Genomic DNA, 23,524 nt, shown 5'->3' on the forward strand with positions numbered 1-23,524 from the left:
ATTCATCTCCCAACTTTAAAGTCTGTGTGTTTGAGTTTATTCTAAATCCATGTTTTAAAGAGACACGGTTAGTTCAATAATGGTCCCTACTCTGTCAAAGCAACTCCAATGATAATAAAAATGGAGACTCACAGATCAGGTATTTTGGAAATACTATACTGTTTGGGAGGAGATTACTTCTTGCATAATCTCCAATTTTAAAAAAGGCATCTCAACACTGCCTTGTCAGAATTAGCTCTTGTAACATACGGAGTATTTCCTCCCTTTCAAATAAAAACTAGAATCTCAATAAAATCTAAAAGAAAAAGCAAGAGATTTGAAATAATATGTTCTTTATATAAAAAAAAAAACCTTGCATGCCTCATGCAGTGCTCAGTCACTTCAGCTAGAACATGGAAATCTGAGGTACTAATTAGAAAATGATTACTCAAAAGTGAAACACGCAAGTCATCACCTAAACTGAAAATACCAAAGTTTAAAATTAATGCATTTTTAACATTCTTTCATTTTTATAATTAAACATATCTGAAAAATAAGTAACCTGATAAAAGTTATGCATACTCTGATAATATCCAATTAGAAATTGTATACGTTAGCAAAAGTCACCTTCACTAAATTATGCAACATAGTATATGTTAAATTCTGGAGGGGACTACGAGAGCTAACTTAATTGTCTTTAATAAGTTGATAGTCTCTAAATACACGGGTATGCATGACTATATAGAACTCAGGCCAAATATATGTATATACTACATTCTTTAGTTATGATTCATACCATAGACAGTATGATGAGATACTTTATTTAAAAAAAAAACACCACACAAAAGTGGTCTCTGATCCAGCCTAGTAGGTGTTCTTTGTCCCACATGGTCACCTATACATGAAGGAGTGAAGGGAGAAGGATAGAGATTGTGACCCAATGGTGGGTCTCAACAAAATAAAAGACAAATGTGTGGCCAGAAGTTATGGCAGCCCTTCAATGAAAGTCCTGTGGACTGGAGAGCTGTCAAAAGGTGGCTCTTCAATACAGCAATGGCAGGTAACTCTGAGGACAGCTGTGTGTTACTTTAACTGAGGGGTTGGTCAGAAGAGCTGCCCTCACCCAAGATGACAAGTGGTGACAGTATCAAAAGGAATTTATTTTTGAAGCGTTCTTTGATTACAGCTATTGTCATTATCCTTCACACTGGCACCAGCACCAGTAGTTTTGGCTATTCTCAATGTTTCTCACCTTCCTGAGCACCTAGAAGTGCATTACTTACCAAGTGAGCCTTGATGGGCCTGAGTTCCATCTATTGCATAGCATCTTTTCCTAAGAACTTCACATATATTCAATGGACTCATGCCGCAAGAGCAAGTTTGTACCAAAAAGGTAAGTCATGTGCATCAGGCAGGAGCAAAGGGCTTGGAAACTACTGGTCTCCCTTTTGGCAGATACTTGTGTAGAGAGACTTTGCATTCATGCCAACTGGCTCTTCCAGCTCGTGTATTCAGTATAGTACTAGAGCCTCAAGATGTGTCAATATATAGCATACAGAAACTCTGCATTTGCATTCAAACCACAACTGAATTTAGACTTGCTTACCACAGGTTAGACCCCTCCTTGTTCAACAGAAGCCAGAGAACACCAGGGGCTCTTAACTCACGGACAGACATGCAGCATTATGCCTTACCTTGGCTAAGAGAAAACTTTCAAATTTCATCTTCCCTTCTGTCTTTGGAGCTATCTCAGCTAGGCGCAGATCAGTTACCAGTGAGTGAGGTATAGCTCCCCTTACCTGTTTCTGGTGTATGGCAAGCTGCCTCCCATTCAGGTCAAGCTCTTCCCATTCCCCAGAGCTGTGGACAACACTGCTGGACCACACATGCAATTGGTTTGTGGCGGGACTGGGAAAAAAGAGATTTGCTCTTCTGACTAGAAACTGTAATTTTGTATCATTAATTAAACAAAACCAGTGAATACAGAACTCAGAAAGTTTTACTTCTTTTTAGGTTTGAGAATGCTCTGCTGTCCTGGCTGATCCTGTGGCAAGTGTGCCCATGTTCAATATTGAAGTAAAAAGTAGTGACGGATGCCGATTACTACAGCAGGTAGACTGTCCGATCCTCATTTTAATGGTCTCTTCTTCGTTTCAATTACAGACGTACCCCTATTAGAGGGAATCAGAACCCAGTGCTCACATCTTTAGGACTTCCTATCAGTACATCGGAACATCAGGGTGGAAATACATACAGATCCTTCACTGCGCCAACTGTAGATGTGCAGGCTCTCAAAACAAACTTAGCAATGTAAATTCAACCTTTCAGATACAACACCCTCCTCTGAAGCCTTATAAAAATACCAGTGCAACATAGAGCCATTTTACAAAACAATTATCTTTATAGAAAGGTATTTTAGTGGTATATGCTGAGGTAAATAATAAAAAGAGACCCAACAGAGGGCATGACCAGTGTTACGGAGAACTCAGGATGAAATTTGGCCAAAAGCCTGTTTTATAAAAGCTAACATTTACCTACCAGTTATGATCTCTGGTAAGGTGCTTATTGCTGTAATACTTCAAAATTATTCTTTAGTTTACAAATTGAAAAATATACGAAATTAGAGCTGTATGAATGTTAGTATTAACTGTCACAAATTTTAAAAGGCATTGTACCAAGTTTTCTTAATTGTTTACTAATCAATTTGATTGTAGCAGGTAAATAAACTACAGCATACATTTTACCTGACACCATGCATCAAAGTCACCATAAAAACTAAGTTTATCAAAGTCCAACTCCACAAGGAAAACATGAAAAAGTGCAAATTATGTACCCAGTATTTCTGTCACAGCTGTTTTTTCTTAATATGGCATGAAAAAGGTTTACAGCATATATTAAGAAAATTCTTACAAGTGTTCACCTCAATGCTTATATATACAACATTTTTCTCAAAGTGCTCACTATATGAAAAAAACTGATTGGATAAAAATATTTAAACAGTGCTTTCTGAACATTCAGGGAAAATTCATATAATACATCAGTCCCATTTGTTTTCCTCTTCACTCAGTGCAATGAGATGCAGAAGTCACATCAGCTTCACGAAAACTTTGCTTGCCACAGTGCCAGAAAACCTCAGTTACAGTGGCATTCTTGGTGTCCCATTGGGAGTGGGTCTTTTATTTTTTTGCATGTGGCTTTGATGTTTTCGAGATCTTACTACTTTCATTCTTACTTCAAATACTTCTTGTATGGCTTTTCGAAAACAATGGAAATTGTAGTCTATTAATCCTATAGAGATAGAAATGTTTTCCATATTAATAAAGACATTTATACAATTAGGTAATGAAAAAATTGATAGAAATATTATGAAATAACAGCCAGCTATACTTCATCTTACACTGTAATTGAAAAGTAACACAACAGACATGCTGTTAGATGACATACATACATACATAACAGGCAAATAACAGTACCATGTGAGTGGGCTCAATGTGATCCCACGGAAAAGCTGTAAAGCCACATTGGTAGTCAATCGGAAGACTTACTGGGTGCTACAATTGTGTAATACTGCAATACAATTTTAGAATTTTGGTATTGAGCTTATGACCTCATTCAAGGTTAATGCCATAAGCTTTCTTAACTCAAATACTGCAGTGTTTTCCTCTTCAGTTTCCCTAACAGGAAATGATATATATTGATTTTTTCCCAGGAATTATTTTCCCCCCTCCCTAGAGTTCAGACAATATCTTATGTGGAAGTCACCAGGCACCAAGATCTGATCTTCACTACAATACCAGAATTGTACTGTTGAAGACTACAGGCTACAGCATGAAGTGTCCCAAGCTATGGAGACACAACAGCCTGACACAGTTGTGGACAAATCCTAATGTGTATTTCTTCAACATGGTGTCTTTTCTGGAACAACTTGTTAGTAGGTATGTCAAAGTACCACAAGTCTATGGGGCTGGGCTCCACCCAGGGTACTGAGGGAGCTGGCAGAAGTGCTCACCAAGCCACCTTCCATCATTTATCAGCAGTCCTGGCTAACCAGGGAGGTCCCTGTTAACTGGAAGTTAGCAAATGTGGTGCCCATCTACAAGAAGGACTGGAAGGAGGATCTGGGCAACTACAGGCCTGTCAGTCTGACCTTGGTACTGGGGAAGGTTATGGAGCAGAACATCTTGCGTGCCATTGTGTGGCATGTAGAGGAGAACCAGGTGATCAGGCCCAGTCAGCATGGGTTTATGAAAGGCAGGTCCTGCTTGACTGACCTGATCTCCTTCTATGACAAGGTGACCTGCTTAGTGGATGAGGGAAAGGCTGTACATGTTGTCTACCTGGACTTTAATAAAGCCTTTGACACTGTTTCCCACAGCATACTCGTGGAGAAGATGGTTGCTTGTGGATTGTATGGGCGTAATCTTCACTGGGCAAGAAACTAGCTGGATGGCTGGGACCAAAGAGTTGTGGTGAATGGAGTTAAATCCATTTGGCAGCTGGTCACAAGTGGTGTTCCCCAGGGCTCAGTATGTTTAATATCTTTATAAATGATCTGGATGAGGGCATTGAGTGCACCCTCAGTAAGTCTGCAGACGACACCAAGTTGGGCCGGAGTGTTGATCTGCTTAAGTGTAGGAAGGCTCTACAGAGGGATCTGGACAGGCTGGATCAATGGGCCAAGATAACTGCATGAGGTTCAACAAGGCTCAATGCCAGATCCTGCACTTGGGTCACAACAACCCCATGCAATGCTACAGGCTTGGGGAGGAGTGGCTGGAGAGCTGCCCGGCGGAAAATGACCTGGGGGTGCTGGTTGACAGCTGGCTGAACATGAGCCAGCAGTGTGCCCAGGTGGCCAAGAAGGCCAATGGCATCCTGGCCTGTATCAGAAATAGTGTGGCCAGCAGGAGTAGGGAAGTGATTGTACCCCTATACTCAGCACTGGTGAGGCTGCACCTTGAATACTGTGTTCAGTGTTGGGCCCCTCACTACAGAAAAAGACACTGAGGTGCTGGAGCGTGTCCAGAGAAGGGCAACGAAGCTGGTGAAGGGTCTAGAGCTCCTCCTTAGGAGGAGCAGCTGAGGAAACTGGCGGAGGCTGAGAGGAGACCTTATCGCTCTCTACAACCACCTGAAAGGAGGCTGTAGCGAGGTGCGTGTCGGTCTCTTCTCCCAAGCAACAAGCGATAGGACAAGAGAAAATGGCCTCAAGTTGCACCAGGGGAGGTTTAGGCGGGGTATTAGGAAAAACTTCTTCACCAAGAGAGTGGTCAAACATTGGAACAGGATGTCCAGGGAAGTGGTTGAGTCATCCTCCCTGGAGGTATTTAAAAGAGATGTAGATGTGGTGCTTAGGGCCATGATTTAGTGGTGGACTGGGCAGTGCTAGGTTAATGGTTGGACTTGATGATCTTAAAGGTCTTCTCCAACCTAAATTATTCTACGATTCTATGCTTACAGGAAAAAAAGGAAGTGACCACATCTAACATCCATAGATAATAAAGGCTGTATGGGTATGAAAGAGAAATTTGACCATCTGAAGTTCTATAAAATAAAAGCTGAACAGCCCAGCAGACATGGTGTAAGTACTGAATTCACAAACACACGAACACTCACTAGTGAATTAATATCATAAGATGGGGACACAAGCCCAGATGATGCCTCATCTTTCCACTGCTCAGTTCTAATCTCAGAGCATTTCACTAAGACCAGTAACGCAGTGAACATTACGCCAGCGAGCAGAGCAATCATGAACTAAGCTTTCAGTATTGACCTTGACCAGGGTCAGGGAGATAACCAAGAAATTTTATGCACTTTAACTGCAAAATATGAAAGCCATGTAGTTCCCAAACATGAAGCTTTTCAAAAGTCTCCTTTCAGATATGAGAAAACTAAGAACACATTTCTTTCTATCAACCAGTTTCAATAATTTTCCCTTGGTTATGGCACACAAGCTGTTCCAAATGCGTATGCTGTCGCCAACAGGTACAGATCAATGTTAGCCAAGATAAACTGATACATTCTACTGTTGCAGATGGAAGCTCTACTGTACTGGATGTTAATTTTCATATGCTTTCATATCAGAAAGTTGTCAAATACATTTATGATTTCATCTTATCTTAATGCCAGCACAAATACCTCATGCCTTTAAACATATTATGTAATCTCTATCCAGCTGCACTTACCTTTAATATTTGTGATACAGCTAGAGACTGTTATCACCTAATGACAACCACAGTTATTCATTAACTCGCTAATACAAGGGAAAAGCAATGCAAAAGTAGAAAAGGGAAAACTACCTTTTCTCTCAAAGCTTTCTTCTCTGACAAAACAAACAAGAGCAAGGAATTTTGTCACCTCTTTTAAATAAAGGACAGTTGTATTGTTCAGTTTTATGATTGCCATTGATTCTTTGTCATAAGGAGTTCCAGTGCCATCATCTTTAAGCCTAAAGGGCAATATTAAAAACAAACAAACAAACAAGAAAAGACAGGACACCAGATGAGCTAACAAAAGTACTCCCACATTGATTCTTTTCACCAGATAATCTCAGACTTCATGAAATTTTCATTTTAACATTTCAGGGAGACTCTTCTTCAAACTACACACTATGTAATCTAAGAAGACACTATGTAATCTCTAAGAAGAGGTTAAATAATTTATCCAATCACACACCAAATCTTAGATCTGGGGCTAGAAATCAGATCATTTGATTGCTGAGCCTTACTTTTCCTCTGTTAGTTGCCAACCACTTACCACAAGGTTGTCGGTTTTCTTTTATCAATGCACTGTATTATGACTTTTTCTAAAACATGTGAACCCATAAGTCTGTACTGGTAATTCTAAATCCAGTAACCTTGCTTGAGCAGTGGCAGCTGACTGGTAGTTTAAGCCATCATGAGACCTCCCTCATGAGGTGTTAGCTTTTGCAACATCATATCATGAAAAGGGATTCCTCCCTTACAGAGGATATGTCCTGATGGTCACTGTATTAGTATTGTACCTTCTAATTTTACCCTCATTCCTGAATGCACACACTGATCGTGTTAAATGGGTAGGTATCACCAATCTCCCAGAACAATTAATATCAATAATATATTAAAGGTAGCAAGTTCCACAGATGCTCCAGGAACAGAGGACAAGAAATTAATTGTAGTATCATGTCTTTAGTCTATAGCTAAAAACATGGCAAGCATATTTCTCGTGATAAATGCTAAATGGTTGCACAAAGACAGACTATTTTGTGAATAGAGAATCCCACAAGTAGTGTTGTACAGCTAATAATTTAAATGCATGGTCTTCTGAACTACACAGCAGCATCTTTGTCTGTACAAAAAAAAAAAGCGCCACAGAATCAGCATCCTTTATTGTATACCACCACAAAACACAAGTTCTTGTACAGTTACTGAAGTGACTGACTCCAAAATCTGAAACATACAAACTTAAGAAATTTTAGAAAGGTAGTCAACAATTTCTTCTTCTTTTGAAGTTCTAATGCTTATTGCATACACCTGCACCAGGATTCTCCCTCATACCTTCTCCAAGAGTGCAAGAAGTCTATCAATGGGCAAGAGTACAAGGTTACCAAAGACTACCAGACTCTAAGTATGCTGTGGTTTAGCCTACAAGTCTATGCATCTTAATGTACTGATTCTTAATGTGCCTCTGCCCTACCCAGGAATAGCTAGCATGACATCTGGCCGAGAACCAAGCCATTTAAAACATACTTGCAAGGAGATGTACATGGGAATGTACATCCCTACCCCAAGAATTATCCAGCTGCTAATGTATAAGGAGGGGAAACTTAAAAAAAACAACACACAAAGGTCATGTAGGGGGAAGAGGATGAACAGAGAACCGAAGCAAGAGTGAAGCAGTTCTCTAAGGCCAGTAAAGGCCACCAGCTATTTAAACAAAACTAAATATGGCCCCACTTTTTTTTTGTTGTTGTTAAATGGGAAGCATCCTTCTGTTGAATTTGTCCCTGGGGAACAAAAAGTTAATGTTAATGTTTCTTTTTATTTTAGGTTAGTTAATTCCCACTCCTTCCTCCACATGAAATTATTAGCATAGAAAGAGGAAGGTGTTCACAAAAGAGACTGGGCAGGGAACAGTGCTTGTTGCTAGCAGGGGATCTGTACCTGAGAGGCTTGCCGTTTCCTCCTTCTCCCCTGTCCTGACAAATTACTCTGGCAAATTACACATTCTCATTATTGTTTACGCCCACATCATTCTAATTCGAGGCCATTGAGATTACACATACACAGTTTTATGAAAAACATTAACAATCTACTTACCCATATATACAAGAAATGTCAATCACAACATCTATCATATCACAGCAGAGCTCATAAGTTTGCATATCCACTGGAGTACTGTCCGTTGCAATATAGATCTTACTGACTACATCAAACAAAAATGCTTTTTCAATCCCAGAATTCTATTTAAGAAAAAAAGAAAAATAAAATGGAAGCCATGTTTTCAAATTAATACCACGCTTTTTCGTTCCCCTACTTGCCTGTTATACGGAAAGCTAGGCGGAAGAAGTGGAAGTTAAACTGCAGTCGAGCTTATTTTCAAAGAACTGTACATACAGCACCGTTGTATTTGTAGCAAACCGTCATCTTCCAAGATCAAGCTTTTGGGTTTTTGATTGTAACAATGCACATAAAAAGACAGCTGTAATTTAAAGTTATTCTAGCTGGACATATAAGGAGGTAGAAACAAGGAAGAAAAAAGCTGATGGACAAAGAAGGCAGTAGTGTTTAGGAATTAATTTCTCAAGGCAATTGAGAAATTGTCTCACTCCTTAAGACATCTTTTAGGATCACAGGAGAAAGACCAGTATTTTGATGGTGCTCTTTCAGTTTCATGTAACATTGGTGGCTGAAGCCACGTTTATAATGCTAAGGCTTGCTAATGTGATGCCAGCTATGTTCCTGTCATCCTGCCAAGCTGATTAAGACTCTCTCCGTACTGGAGATGTATTTGCAGCTCTCAGAGGCTAGCCAGGAATGCTAGCTCATACTCTGCGTAGATAAGGTAAACTGTCATAAGCCTCTGCTTCCTGGAAAAAACAAAGGAAAAAAAATGTGTACTGTTTAATTGAAAGCAGTAGCTTTGCTTGCTGATATCAAAGGATTGCACCTGGGTGGCTGTCCCAACATGAACAGAAAGGGCAATTTCCAAGTATTGCTAAAGCTCAAGCTGTAATATGCTTCACAATCCACCTATAGAGGAAGAGAAGCAACTTTGTCCCACCAAACCGAATTTTTTCCATATATGGACTTCCCTTTTTAATATGGTTTGGAACTGCTGCCACAAGCAGTTCTGTAACTACCAAAAGACACACTGAAAACCCCTAACAAGTTTTAATAGCTTCAGCTTCTTTTGTAGTTACAGAACTTTTCCTTTTTTCTTCTTTCTATTCTACATCAACTATTTAACACATAGTTAAGAGATGACAGTGACCCTCCCATTTTCCAAATTTCCTGAAATACGTAGAAAAATTTCAACCCTAGGTATGCTACCGAACAATGGCCAGCAGTATTTTGGGCATTTTCTTCTCAAAGAGGCTTAATTCTTCCACCATAATGCACACAACTAAGGCTGGAATCATCCATTAATAATAACAGAGTATAGAGGTGAATTTCTTGCATTTCATTATAGAAAAGACTCCATGAGTGGCATGTTTCAGTAATTCATTAATTAAAAAAATATTCAAAACAAAGTGTACACTGTGGATGCCTTAGGTACATGGACTGAAGCACAAAATATACAAGGAGAGTCTCAGAGAACTGGGTTTGTTCAGCCTGAAGCAGAGAAGGCTTGTTGCTATCTACAAACTCCTAATGTAAGGGTGCACAGAAGACAGAGCTAAACCCTTCTCAGAGCTACAGTGTTGAAGGACAAGAGGCAAAAGGCACAAGCTGGAATTATGACTTGATACAAGAAAAAAAAATTAGTATGAGAATGGTGAAGCACTAGGAGCATGCTGACCTAAGAGGTTTTAGAGTTTCTATCCTTGGAGATACACAAAGCTGGACTGGACCCAGCCATGAGCAACCTGTTCTAACTACCTTGACTCTGAGAAAGGGCGGACCTCCAAAGGTCCCTTTCAGCCTACAAGACTCTATGAGTCTATGTTCTTTGAGCACCAAGAACAAAAATGTATGTATATTTATTTTGGTTACTCTGGCCACATGATAGTTCTGCAATTTTAAAATAGTAATTCTGACAGCACCTCACATACTTCAACAGATGCTGTCAAATAAGATTAATCGTAAGATTCACCTGTAAGTATCATATAAGTTATCCTGGTTTTGCTGGGATAGAATCATAAAATCAGTTTTCTGTTCGGGGAAGCTGCATTTCTAAGACGACTGCAGCACCCGTCACTGTGAGAACAAAGTTGATAAGACCCTTTGTTTTTGTCTACAGCCAGCCATGGTATGCAGGTTTCCATAGTGATCAAGGCCTCCAGCAGTCTTGAGATAACAAGATGCTAAAACTAGGAGGAATGAAGGCCAAGGCAGCTGACCCAGGCTGGCCATCAACTAAAACTGAGGCCTGCCTGTACTTGCAGTGACAGTTTAAAAGGTTTTTGTTGTGAGATGTTTGCCATGTCAGCAGTTATGCCTGCTGCTAAGGGCAGAGCTTGGTGTCGTAACTTAAACCATGCTCATTTTCAGTTGAAACCAATACATCATGGTAGGACCTTTCTCTTCTGCTGAGAAACTGGCATATAATTTGCTTCTGTTGAACTTTGTATGGTGACAGAAACCTCTGTGAAAGGGTAGGACAGACTGCCAGGAGTAGTAACCACTAAATTGTACCCACATGACTTCACAGATTTCATTTGCCAGGGTTTTTAGTACAACTTTAACTGAAAAAGCAAAGGATTTGCCAGAATGTTTGTGATTAAATTGCTCAAGGAAAAAAAAAAATACCAGTACAAAGAATAATTACAAGTCATAACAAAAAAAAAAATCAGTAAACAGTAGATAAAAAAATATTATTCAAAGAGACATTATATCATTAACACTCAGTCATGGAGTAAGAAATTGATTGGTTTTGTTACTAGAGCAGGAGGGTTCCCTGTGAGAGAAATGAAGACCAACTGCTGCCTTATGCAACTGAATGAAATGCTGCCATTGATGTCAGTGAGAGCAGGGCCAGACTAAGCAATAGTCATCTCTGACACAACCCTTCAGTCTGGAAAGAAGATGCCACATGTGCTAGCAGCTGTATCTGAATCGATGTAAGAGTATTCCATGGCTAATCTGAACCAGGAGAGTCATTGTGAAAAATCTTCTGCAATGAATCTATGAGATTTTATTTTGTATAGGTAAAAATCATGAGGTAGTTGAAATTCAAACCATGTTTCTCAACTATATTGGGTTTGATAAAGCAGAAGGCAGTTTCTGTTCTTTAAACGGAATGGGTTCAGTAAAGCTGGTAGTACTACTCCAATTCCTAGATTAGGTAGATGGGCCTATCTTTTTCCTTCTTGGAAGTATGAAAAGTAAGCCAGAATTTGGCCCTAAAAAGTAATTTTTAAAAGAATTACAGGCTACCACCAGGCAAACAGCAGTTTTAGTGGATTATTTTAATTTTAAATACTACATTTGAATCTACAGATTATGAAATTTAAATCATTAAATAAACAAAACTGTACTTAATTTTATTTTTACCATGATAACTCATTGTTTTTAATAGATACTTTTTAACATCCCTCAAAAAAACCCCAACAACCCTAAAATGAAAATCCATATTTCTGTGTCACACAACTTGATTGCTTGGTAAGGCCACAGTAATTAAAAAACAGACATCCTTCTATCTGAATCTGATAGAGGGTTAGTCAAGTAAGATTTACATGGGTTTTGAATGCCAAACCAACTGTTATTTTATGCTTTACAAGCAGTTACATTAAGAATGTAGAAGCAGTATTATCGCACTGATGGTTCCTCAAACATACAATCTAGCACACTGTGGCACTATGAAGTTAGGCAAAAACCTGCTGTGAACTTCAGAGTGATCACAGATCTATTTTTGTAATCATCAGCTTTTCCTGTTAGAAGTCTTCAAGGCATAAACAAAAGCAAATCCTCATGAATAATATTGCTGCCAAACCTAAACTAGAACACCAATACACCCACACTTTGATATCCAGCACATTCGCTTCCTGAGGTAAGGCACGACCAAAATCCATGTCAAGATTTGTTGTCACCGAGTTGCTAAAGTAAAGAAACACTTGCTAACTAATTCTATGTTGAAGAATGATGTTTAGTTTTCCTGTGGTTACAAATAGAGCCATTTCAAGTCTCCTGTCTACAGATAGAAGATACTCGTAAAAGCAGACAGCAAGCATGCTGAGGTCATAGTGATGCAGCTACACCTTGCTCTAGGTCATTAACAAACTGAATTTTGCTGTATTTGGAGCCAAGAAACAGTATGAGACTCTTTTCCCTATTGAAAAGGGGAAATAGCATACCTCTCACTTTTTTGGACTTTTCATTCATTTGAAAGACTTGTTCTTCCTTACAAATTACATCTGATATTCTAGGTATTATTGGAGCTGCCTTCCGGGTGTTCCAGACACACAAGCAACTGTCATCAGCCATTCAGGAAGCAGCTCATGCTCGATTCATCTGGTGGTTTGGCAGAAATTCTTCACCAACTCTAAAAAGTGAGGAGACCCCATACAGAGATCTGACTCACAACATGAGCGACTGGGGTGACTCTGGCACAAGGAGGACTATCATTCAGACAGCCTTCTCCTTAAGACGGGGTAGCATATTCAATATCCAGTTGCTCCAGAACTGTTGCCATCACTCCTTTGTTACCCTTCTGTCCTAAGTGGAATTCGAGACTGGATGATAACTGGTATGTGGTCCAGCCATTTTGGTACAAACAGATCTTTGTAAGAAACCACTTATTATGAAATAGCATCATTTGTTGCCTAATAGTACGAGAGTAAGTTTTGGGAAGACCTTCCTCTAATCCTACCTCTCCCTTTCAGCAACACATTCAACTTTTCTTGCTCTCCATTTTCACATCCTACACTGAGAAACTGTGACGTTTAATTTTATCTTGCAGGCTGTTGAATGATATTAAATAATTTCATTACTTCAAAATGACAAAAAGGCACAACAAAATACCTTACTTAGAAATTGAATCTTCACAAATTAATGCTAGATGCAAGGTGCAAAATTAGAATACTGTGAGAAAGCGTGCAGTTTCAGGAGCCACTATAACCTGACTTAATGACCACCAAAACAGGGAGTTCCCCCTTTTCACAACCTACTCACTGTGTTCCCCTTTGCTCATGGACACGTTACCATCTTTATCTTGTGCCAAAACAAGAGCATGTTGGAATCCTCCATGACCTGCTTTTAACTAAATTAAACAGTGCATTAGTGTGTGTCCTGGTGACTCCATGAGGGAACCAGTGAGTGTAAGAACCAGGAGGAGTTCTCTCCTACAAAGGAGAGGAAGAGACCACACATCCAGAAACAGCGGAGCAAGCAATTACCTTCACAGTGGTAACAACCCATTCGATATACAAAGCTCTCTAATTGGCCTTATGAGTAATTATGAAAGTTGTGAAAGTTGTGATGGACTCTAACCCTAAAAATTTCAAGACGAGAAGATTTTCTTAAGTGGGTTAAACTTTGATACAAAGTAGAATTAATTCTAGAAAGCACCATAGACAGCTCTACGTAAGATGTCAGACTAGATGATGTTCCTTTAAGAATTTATTACACAAACTTAGGAGTACTACTTAAACAAATGCATGCAGCACAGACCTTTGCAACACTCAGATTAACATGCGAACAGAAAAGAGATGGCTGCTAACCCATTTTATGTGATACAGGAAATACTGTGAGTATCTCAGCAGCTCAGCAACACTGTTTAATAGACAGGGAGATGAGGCCAAGCAATGCATGTGTGTGCATTTCAATTAAGTTTTGTAATTTCTCTGAGAGTTCACATTGCTCATAATCTTTCAGAAGGCAGCGAACAGATTATCTGAACATGCATGTTGGGCATAGGCGGATCTACAAACAAAGTATATAACAAGTACTTACTGAAATAAAGATGTTAAGCAGGTTTTCCAGTGTTGGGAGCTGTGGAATCAGTTTCTGTACCACTTTGCTAAACGCTTCAAATATAGAATGATCATATATGCTTGTCAGATAAAAGCTGGAAAAAAACGTCACCACATTTTCCTTTTAGCCGCATACTGTGAACATGATGTACCTTTCATAATATGAGTGAAATGAAATATTGTCAAACAGCAAGTGCCTACACTTATGCAATTACCCCTTGTGATCAACAGTCACATGTTGTGATTGAAGCACAGGATTTCATCTCCATACAAAAAAAACCTAGACACTGCAAACTCGATATAGAACTTCATGATGCAACTCCCACCTTGGTATTTTTAGGAAAATATTTTTCAAATTGCAGGAGAGGATCATTACTGAGTATGTCTGTTGTGATCTACTTTTTGAAAGCTGTAGACCCCTTTATCAATGCAATGATGCAGTCAAGTTGTTAAGAGCTCTAAACAGCTCACAGAGCAGGTGTCTCTTTTTAATGTCTTTGTACTTGGCTTTAAGTGCTAAGAAAGACATGACAACTTGATGTCCTCCAGTTCCCAGTCTGCAGAAGTCCACTGTTTTTCATTATTTGTTACAATAATCTGCTTTATCAGCAGACATAAGGCAAAGATACAGCACCTGTCTTCCCAAGTGGCTCCAAGCAGGCTACAGCAGTGAGGACTAGTGACTGGGAATGGACTGTGAGGCAAAGAGGTTTCAAAGAAGGCAAAAGTGATGTAGGTGGCATATACACTCTACTGGTTGCCGCCACTGTCCAAGCAACTTATTTCAAGACAGCAGCTGCAGCAAAAACTGGTAAGACTCTGGTGTATTTGTCATCTGTTTTTAAGCACATCTCCTTTCCATCTTTCCCTCCAAGACAGCAATCAGAAATAAGATACTTTGTTTGGCTCAGGTCAAATGAAATGTCTCTGATTATCCTTTTCCTTCATATATCAAAAGCTTGTTTCCTGCTACTTCAAGAGAACAGAAAATAGTAACTTGTCAAATAAGCTGCTCTCCTCTTTAACACTGTCTGCACAGCAGCTTTTCTCACCTGAGGTGAATCTTCTCCAATCCAGCATCTGCAAGGTCATCATTTGCCCTCTGGTGAATATCTCTTTGTGTTTCAATCTTGTGATCATCAGATAAACCATCCACTTTATGAATAAAGATTTCAAAGTTGATATCTGGATTCACTTTATAGGCTCTGGTCACAGTAAGATGCAGCCGAGCTAATGCTTCCATATAATCATCCTAATGAAGGAAAAAGAAAAGCTACAACTGTAGGCAAATTCTTAAAAATTTATGTAAAATTTTATGATACTTACTTTTAGATAACACTGCAGTTCAACAACAGCTTAATTTCTTCTAAGTAGAAGCCTGAGCCTATATCCAGCATGTGCACCTATCTCATGCTGTCAGCACTTAGGAATCTGAGCAAGAACCTTGAGATGTTAAAGCAAATTAGTTAACTTTTGAACATACGGCAGAGAGAGATTAAAAATAACCAAGCAGCTCTTCAAGTTTTAATGACTTCCTTTTAATGTGTGTTTGTGATGTAAGTTATTTATTTGCTTTGAAAAAAATCTATGCTTTCCAACCCATTTGTCTATTGCTGAAGAAAGAAAAGAAGAAGATAGCTTAAACCCCCTTTTTTTACCTGAGAATCAATAACAAATATCAGTGCTCCAGTGCCTCTGAAAATCATCTCATAGTCAAATGTAGGGTCAAAGAAGTCAATTTGCCCAGGAAAATCCCATATCTGAAAGTTGACAAAGGAGCTGTTGGAAACATCTTCTCTGCAGATCTTGTTTGTGCTCTCCAAGAAGAGAGTCTCATTCGGCGACATTTTGTGAAAGACAACTTTCTGAATGGAAGACTTCCCACTTCTTCTCAATCCCATGAGCAGGATTCTTGGCTTAACTTCAGTACTGAAGGGATCATTGAAATCCAAAACTGAATAAAATCACACAAAAAAAAAGTAATATACTCTGGCAATATAACTAGTAACTACCAGGTAACACGCATTTGACATTTATTTTACTGACATTTTTACTTAGATTTATGCAAGTGCTACCAATTTTTAAGCTTAGGGAATGGTGCAACAGGCATTTTAACTTGAATTATTTGCGCCTTAGGCTATACTATCAGAAAACCTACTTCTCACCTCTAAGACAGAGGCTGCAAAAGACTTGATCACTCAGTTTGTATGTGAAAAACGTGTTGTCACACAAAGACATCCTAAAATACCTAATTTTACTCTAATTAACACTACCACACATACATTCTAACCCATCTTTAAAAGAATATCATCCGGTAACAAATACCCTTGTCAACTGATAGCTACATCACACTGCTGGAAGAAAGAAGTTTGTGTTAGTTACATCTGTGTGATCTTCCTAAGGCTACATGAGGCCTTCCTTTCCCTTAAATAAATAAGTAAATAAATAAATAAATTCACATATCCCAGGACCTATAGGAAGAGGACAACTCAGCAGGCACGCTCAGCAACTCATGTATGTTGGGACTCAACAACACAGTACTGGGCTCACGAGGAGTTCTTTTCTAAGGTGGTTAGGATTTCACCTGCTATTGAATAATTTGCATTATGATCTGTAAGAGTCTGTTACCCAGTAAATAAGATTACAGCATATCCCCTGCCTATTTGCAAAACAAAGGCCTGGGAACACAGTGATTTCATTGTGTTACCTTCCCCAGTTTGAAACTGGTACCACCAAACCTGAACATTTTCTAGTGCTGATGCAGTTATATTATCATAAAGGTAGTTACGGGAATAAACTATACTGTTGTATCTGTAAGGATGTGAGTGTATAGCTATCCACACCTGTAAGCACACCAGCTTCAGTTTCAGGTATCTCTAATCAAAACAGCTACAACGGTCTAGATTGCTGCATTTAGTTGGCCTATAACTTTGAAACGTCCTTTGGCACTGAGCTGAAAACGGTACTGCACGTAGATGTAAAGAGCTTTCAGACACCTCTGTGATACCCTATCTGCAGTATCAAAGACAAGCAATGCAAACAACTGAGTTGTCAGTGCTAAATCTGCAGAGTAAAGCTCACAGCACACAGCGGTGTCAGATTTAAAATACTGATCAGACAAGAGACTAAAGACAGTAGCTGTCAGGCAGATCTTCTCCCACCCACTGCAGTACAGATTATTCAATGTAATTCAGAGCACCACATAATTGCATTTCTTTCTCTTTTTTCTGCTGGGGTAAATTTTGAATTGCAGAAAAGCAGCACACATTTTTTCATATGCATCCTTCCTGCATATGGCCTGCATACTTCAAGTGATCAACTTTACTCCAAAAGTATGAAAATCCAAACCAAGAAACTTCAGCAACAACAGTTCGAACCTGTCAATTCATCACATAGCCTACTGGGCTGAAAAACATGGAAAGCTTGAAGGAATCCTTTGCCTAGGAACATGTTTTGCACCCAGGGGTGGTGATCACATCCGTCCTCTTGTATTCCTCAAGCCTCACTCACAACTTTGAGAAACAAAAGAGCAGCATGTGCTTGCCAGGAGGGCATAGAACCTTGTTCACGTCTGTTTGTCCCTCCTGAGCTTCAGTTACAGGGAATTAGGGCTTCTCAACTGAAGGTCTTGCAGTGTTCGTGTAAAACATCCCCTTGGCACCATCTACTGCTCGTGAGTGGTTATGCCACTCAGTGTGGGCCCGTGTCACTACAGTGACTGGCAGGAGTAGAAAACTCATCATCGGTGGGATCCTATCCATTTTAAATACATTTGAAAGGCCTTGACAGGCACCATCACTTACTGTGCTCTTGCCAATTTACACACATGAAACATTGCCAGGCTGGAGCAGCGTACAGATTAAACCCCTTCAAGCAGAATAGCGACAGGTAAGTCCGTAAGGATCTCATCCTCCTAAAGCAGCAATGGCCAACTTCTGCTGATCCACAGGCAACAAATTTAGGAAGTAATAAACTGCAGTCAACACGCTGCTCTGCTCTTTCTGTCAACCTGAACAGTGAGAAGTACCCTCCTGTGGCTGCAAGAAACATGCGCCTACAATACTTCACACCTATAGAGGAATAATAAACCTCTGCTCTAGGACGATACAACAGTAATTTCATGTTTGGGGGGGTAGTCCTGGCAATAAATCAAACCAAAGGTACAGGATTTAACAGGGTTTCCTCCACCCCACTCTCTAACATACAAATTTTCCACAGCTGCCAAATGTATAGTTACAATTTCATTAATGTCCATATATCCATACATCATGCAATTTGCATTTTGGCCATCAGAAGGGAAAATAATTTATTTAAATATTTACAAAAACTAGTTTGAATAAAATACTTCATAAAGTCATATAAAGAACAGTTTTCTGGTTGAGGCTTTATTGCATGTTTCAAAAAATTTAAAAAAACTCCCATTTGCTCTGTACGCAACAAGAACTGATGAAGTCTAATTGGCTATGGATTTGTACTTTGTGTCCCTTTCCTCTCCCTACCACAGTAACACCAACTTCCCCCTGTATGTCTTACGACATATCCTCCAAATAACAGCTATGACATGCTGTGGCTGATCTGGAGCTAAACACATGCCGGTTGGCTAGAGCATACACACATGTACACCAGTTTGCCAGCTGCTGCCACAGAGAACACATACTTCTGCTGGCCTGTCCCTCCGAGGACACTTCATTCGGGTCTCTCCTTTCTTCTGAATGCCAGTTTTTATCAAACTTGTGGGAACTTAAATCATCTTTCAGATGTCTTTCATTCAAATTTGGCGGAAAGTGGACAGCAGTTTCCAAAGTTCTGACCGGAGATGAGACAACCAGAAGTCAGGCTATGTACATAACTCCCTTTTCTTTAAGAAATAGGCTAAAAACTCACATGCATCTAAAAAAAAATTTAAATAACTTTGGGTTTTACATTGTTGTTGTATTAAATTATTCCAGGCTGTTAGGTTTTTATGGACTGTAAAACTTACTAGAAAGAAATTGCTTTATATTAAAGTCATACTAAAAAAATACAGCAGCAAGTGCAAACAGTTACTGCTGAGAAGAATGAACACCAGCTCTTCTGCTAGTAAGACTGTTACTTAGCCTTTGAAATTCTGCCAGTTCAAAGGCAGGGAAATGTAAATGAGTATCATCCAAACCTGACTAGATAGCAAGGCTGCTATAGCACTTTCCTCCGAGAGAGAATTAAGAGATTACCTTATATGTAAAGGAATTGGACGATGCGCTGCCTGCCCACATTCCTTTGCAGAGTACATGACAACTCCTTCTTTAATTTGCCACAGAAATGCCAGTAGATGTATCACTGCAACTTCCCAGACTAGGTTACCGACTGAGATCATAATATGCCTAAGAGAAACACTAAATTCTTCTCTATTCTTTAGTGGGGAAAAGATAATTTTCCCTATTGTGAGATGCAACACATTTCCTGCTTCATCCAGTTTTGCAAAGAGTAAATGTTATAAAATGCCAGTTTCTAATGCATATCAACAGTCCTTCATATTTCAACTTTTCTAAGCAGCCATAAAGAACAGAAATCACTCTGGTTAGAGGCCATATCCTTTGAAGTATTCACCAATTAAACTTAACAAACCGAAATGCACTTTCCCCACAAAGAAGCACTCAATTCCTTACAAAACTTCTGGAACTGCAGTTCTGTCCTTGCTTATGGAGTGCAATTTGTGTTCGTTGCAACATGCGTAAGAGTCCAGCTCTGAGGAGCTGAGAACTGCACGTAGTAGTCCTGACCTGTCTCACTGGGATGCACAATGAATACTCCAGTATCTCCTTCACACTATTATAGCTATTCATCGTTAACTAAAATAATTTTAGAAGCCCATCCTGAATTACACATCAATTGCAATTAACTGTCAAAGCAGGTGACTATCAGTGTATCACAGGTATATGGGATGGGGATGCCACGTTGGAAGGTGTATTTGTAGATCTCAACAGTTCTCAAACATCCAAATAAAGCAGTGCAGTTCATCCTCTCAAGTGATGTCAAGCCAAAAGAAATTATTTTGCTCATGTTACCATCCCTAAGGTAACAAGCCTTTGAGTCCAGTTTTAAACTAATACAACTAATAAAGATTATTTTTTGCCCACTAATGCAGTTATGTTATCTTTAAGTTTTAACCTTTTCTGTGTAAGGAGAATTAGCAGTCCCAAACTTTCCACTCACGTACCTTCAAGCCCATAGATCTCATAGCATTTCCAGTTCTACTGTGACTGTGCTATTTGCAGCACTTTGAAGTGCTCTCAAGACAACAGCCTTACAAAACACATACAATGAACATTTTCAATACTAACAGATGGCCTGAGTCTAAAGAGTTAACAGAAAAAGCTTATATGCAATCAAGAAAGTTGTTCAGCTACTGTGGGTTCACAAACATTGCAGAAACGCCTGGTGGAAGGAAATTCTTGCGGCTAAAGAAAAGACTCAGAACCAGAAGACCTGGTTCCACTCTGCCACAAGTACGGCAGTCTGCAACGATATGTCTTAAAGCTACTTCCTTGGACACTCTGCAGAGGGTTTCCTTGTTTCTAAATACTTTTTATTTGCATATAACAAAAATATGATTCAGCTTTATGTAAACTAAATACTTCAAGGTCTCTGAATACAACTCCAACGTGTAAAGCAAAAAGATTAAGCGGACAAGAGACATGGTTTCAGCATTCAGGTTGGACACAAGAAACCAATATGGAGTGAGAGACGACCAATATGAAGTTTTGAAATCTCCCTTATGCCTACAAGCACAAACTCTTAAGCCTGGCTTCTCCCTTCACTTTCAACAGCCACACATTGAAGCTGTTCTCCTTATATTGCCCTTTCCATTCATTCTTTGTAGAAAAGTGGAAACTGTGACACTGAATTTTGGACTGCTTACTGTACAGATCCAGAGGGATGACAAAAACTGGGAAAAGGAAAGCCCCTTGCCCTGAAGCCCAGTGTTCAATACACAAAACACAGACCCAAATCCCAGACTCCATTATAGATGCTCTATGCCTTTTTCTCCAGAGGCTTCAGAATGAAACAGAAACGCAAGGGATCTGGACAGTTAAAATGGCCCTTTGTTTTAATCCTGCATAAAAAAGGTCCCTGCACAGACTGTCTTCTCCTGCCATTTAGGATGCAAAGGTTTGTTTCTGTTAAGTACAATATTCTGGTGTTCCTATGAAGAAGCAATTGAAATTTTCAGCAGTCTAACAAAGTTCCTATTGAAAAATATCCAAATAAATTCCTCTGAGAACAGAATATGGATTACTTCTCTACAGAAAATACTAAGTTAGTTTAGCACTAAAGAAATATGCTAAAATATATTCTCTTTGCATGGAAATAAAGGCAATCTTTTCGTAGTTTCAAATAAGACTTTAATTAGTCTCAGCTACAGCTCTTCAATACCAGCGTTCTCACAGCCTTTCACTATGAAAGCTTATACTCGAAGCACTGACCTTCCCAAAATTGCAGTAGTCAATGCGTTACCTCCCATGGCAGCCTGTAGGACTGGGCCTTTAAAGGACTTTTAACTGGGCTTTTAAAGGTTCTGCACGCTAATAATCAAAGTAGCCTTAAAACATGTGGCCTTTTATTATGCTTTTATGAAAAGCAGTTCTTTTTTCGCCCTGAGATACTGAGTTTTCCAAGCTCCTTTGTGAAATAGGTCTCAGAAGAATGAATCCAGGCTCTGAATGAAAGCAACAGGCTCTGAGCTGGCATTGCCTCTTTTTACTGAATGAGGCTGCTTTTCCTGGTAAGCCTGTCCTTTTTAGCATCACCAGCCATACTGACACGGATACATAGGGTGTAATGCGGACCCTCGTGCGCAAAGACAGACGGACAACAGGCGTTTAGCGGAGCCTGCCGCTGTGGGGACTGACATTCACAGCTGCAGAGCAGCCCTGGACACGGACCTGCTTGTTGCTGCTGCCTTTTATAGCCTGACACCCAACTGCCCCCCCCCCCCCGCCCTTGGCACACTCAAGTCACATCATCAGGCTGTGGCCGCTAATAACTAATAACTGTCGCCCCAGACATGGAAAATACCGAGATTACACCCCACCACCACTTTGATCGCTCTCCTTTCGCTGCCTCCCTCCCTTACCAACCCTTCCCGCTACCTGTCAGCCCTTGCCCCGCTCCCGCCTCAGAGCTCCCCGCTCTCTCTGACCCCACGGTAGCGCCCAACAGAGCTCCCTGTCCCCCTCCCCTGGTCAGCGCCGCAGCATCCCTGCTCAGCCCGGCCTCTCACCCCCACCCCCGTCCCCGGAGAGGCCTGCCCTCCCTCCGAACGCCTCGTCTCCCCCACGCCGCTATCCTCGACTCCCTTCGTGCCTTGCTCGCCCTCGCCGTGCACAAATCCCGCGGGGAGCCTTGCCTCCTCTCCCTGACCCACATCCGCAGGCAGCCAGGCCCGACCCCATGGCAGCCAAACCTCACCTCTCCAGCGGCGGCGCCGTCCCGCCCGCCACCGCCCCTGCCTCACCCCGGGCGCATCTCCGCGCACACGGGGCCGGCCCTGCCCCGCCTCGCCCCACACCCGCTGCCCCACAGCCCCCTCGGAGGCCTCTGCTTGCCCCCCTGGCCCTCTGAGAGCAGCCGCCGCCCTCCCACAGCCCCACGGCGGCCACGACGCCACTCCCCGCCGCCCCCCCGGTGCCGATGCCGCTGCGGCCGCCGCGGGTGGCACTCACACGCCTCATCGCCGCCGCTCTCCGCGTCCCCGTCCGAGAAGGACTCGGTCCCGTCGGCGTAGCCCGCCAAGCCCACGATCTCCTCCTCCTCTTCCTCCTCATCGTCCCCCTCCTCCTCCTCCGGCAGCTTCCTCGGCACCTGGCTCATGCCGGCCGCGCTCCCGCCGGGGCTCCGAGGGCCCCTCTGCCTCCGGGCGGCCTCGGGGCTTGCCTGGCCGCGGGCGCGGGGGGGCCCAGGTGCCGCGCTGGCGCCGCGCCCCGCCGCCGCCGCTCCCCTCCCCCGCACGGCGCTCGCCGGAGCGCGCGGCGCAGCCTGCCGGCGGGGCGCGGAGCGGGCGGGCCGGGGAGGCGGCGTGACCCGCGTCACCTGACGCGGCCGGTCACGGGCCGCCGGGGCCTCCGCGCCCGCCGCCGCCTCCCACCCCGGCTCCGCTGTCCCGTGGCGCCCTGCGTGGGCTCGGAGACACCCGTGGGACCGGTGCGCACATAAGGCGCTGCCTCTGGCGTATCGGGGGGCCTGGGTGGGTGAGCGGCGTGGCGGCGGGCGCGCAGGAGTGCCGGTCTGCAGCACCGGAATGACTGCTGGCATTGTTATTACAGGTAGTCGGTCAAATCCCGCAGCCTCACGCCGCACGGAGACCGAAAGAGGCTTCTCGGGGCCCTCCTGCATCACCCCCACAGGCGGGTCAGCCTGCAGCACGCGGGAGGCGGCGGGACGCGGCAGGGCCCGTGT

At 41.6% G+C, this 23,524-nt stretch overlaps 1 protein-coding gene across 1 annotated transcript; it reads right to left on the reverse strand.

Moving 5' to 3' along the window:
• Positions 1–3,115: 3,115 nt before the first annotated feature.
• Positions 3,116–23,098, reverse strand: RRAGD (Ras related GTP binding D; the record flags this gene model as incomplete). The annotated part of the gene is made up of 7 exons (XM_081997104.1): positions 22,792–23,098; positions 15,748–16,043; positions 15,142–15,341; positions 14,070–14,184; positions 8,277–8,419; positions 6,279–6,427; positions 3,116–3,267 (listed from the first exon to the last, which is right to left on the reverse strand). The coding sequence occupies exons 1-7, from the start codon at positions 22,937–22,939 to the stop codon at positions 3,116–3,118; spliced, it is 1,203 nt and encodes a 400-aa protein (XP_081853230.1). The 5' UTR covers positions 22,940–23,098.
• Between the last annotated feature and the right edge of the window lie 426 nt (positions 23,099–23,524).

This window comes from Phaethon aethereus (genome assembly GCF_964289735.1).
Source record: "Phaethon aethereus genome assembly, chromosome: 3".
NCBI lineage: Eukaryota > Metazoa > Chordata > Aves > Phaethontiformes > Phaethontidae > Phaethon > Phaethon aethereus.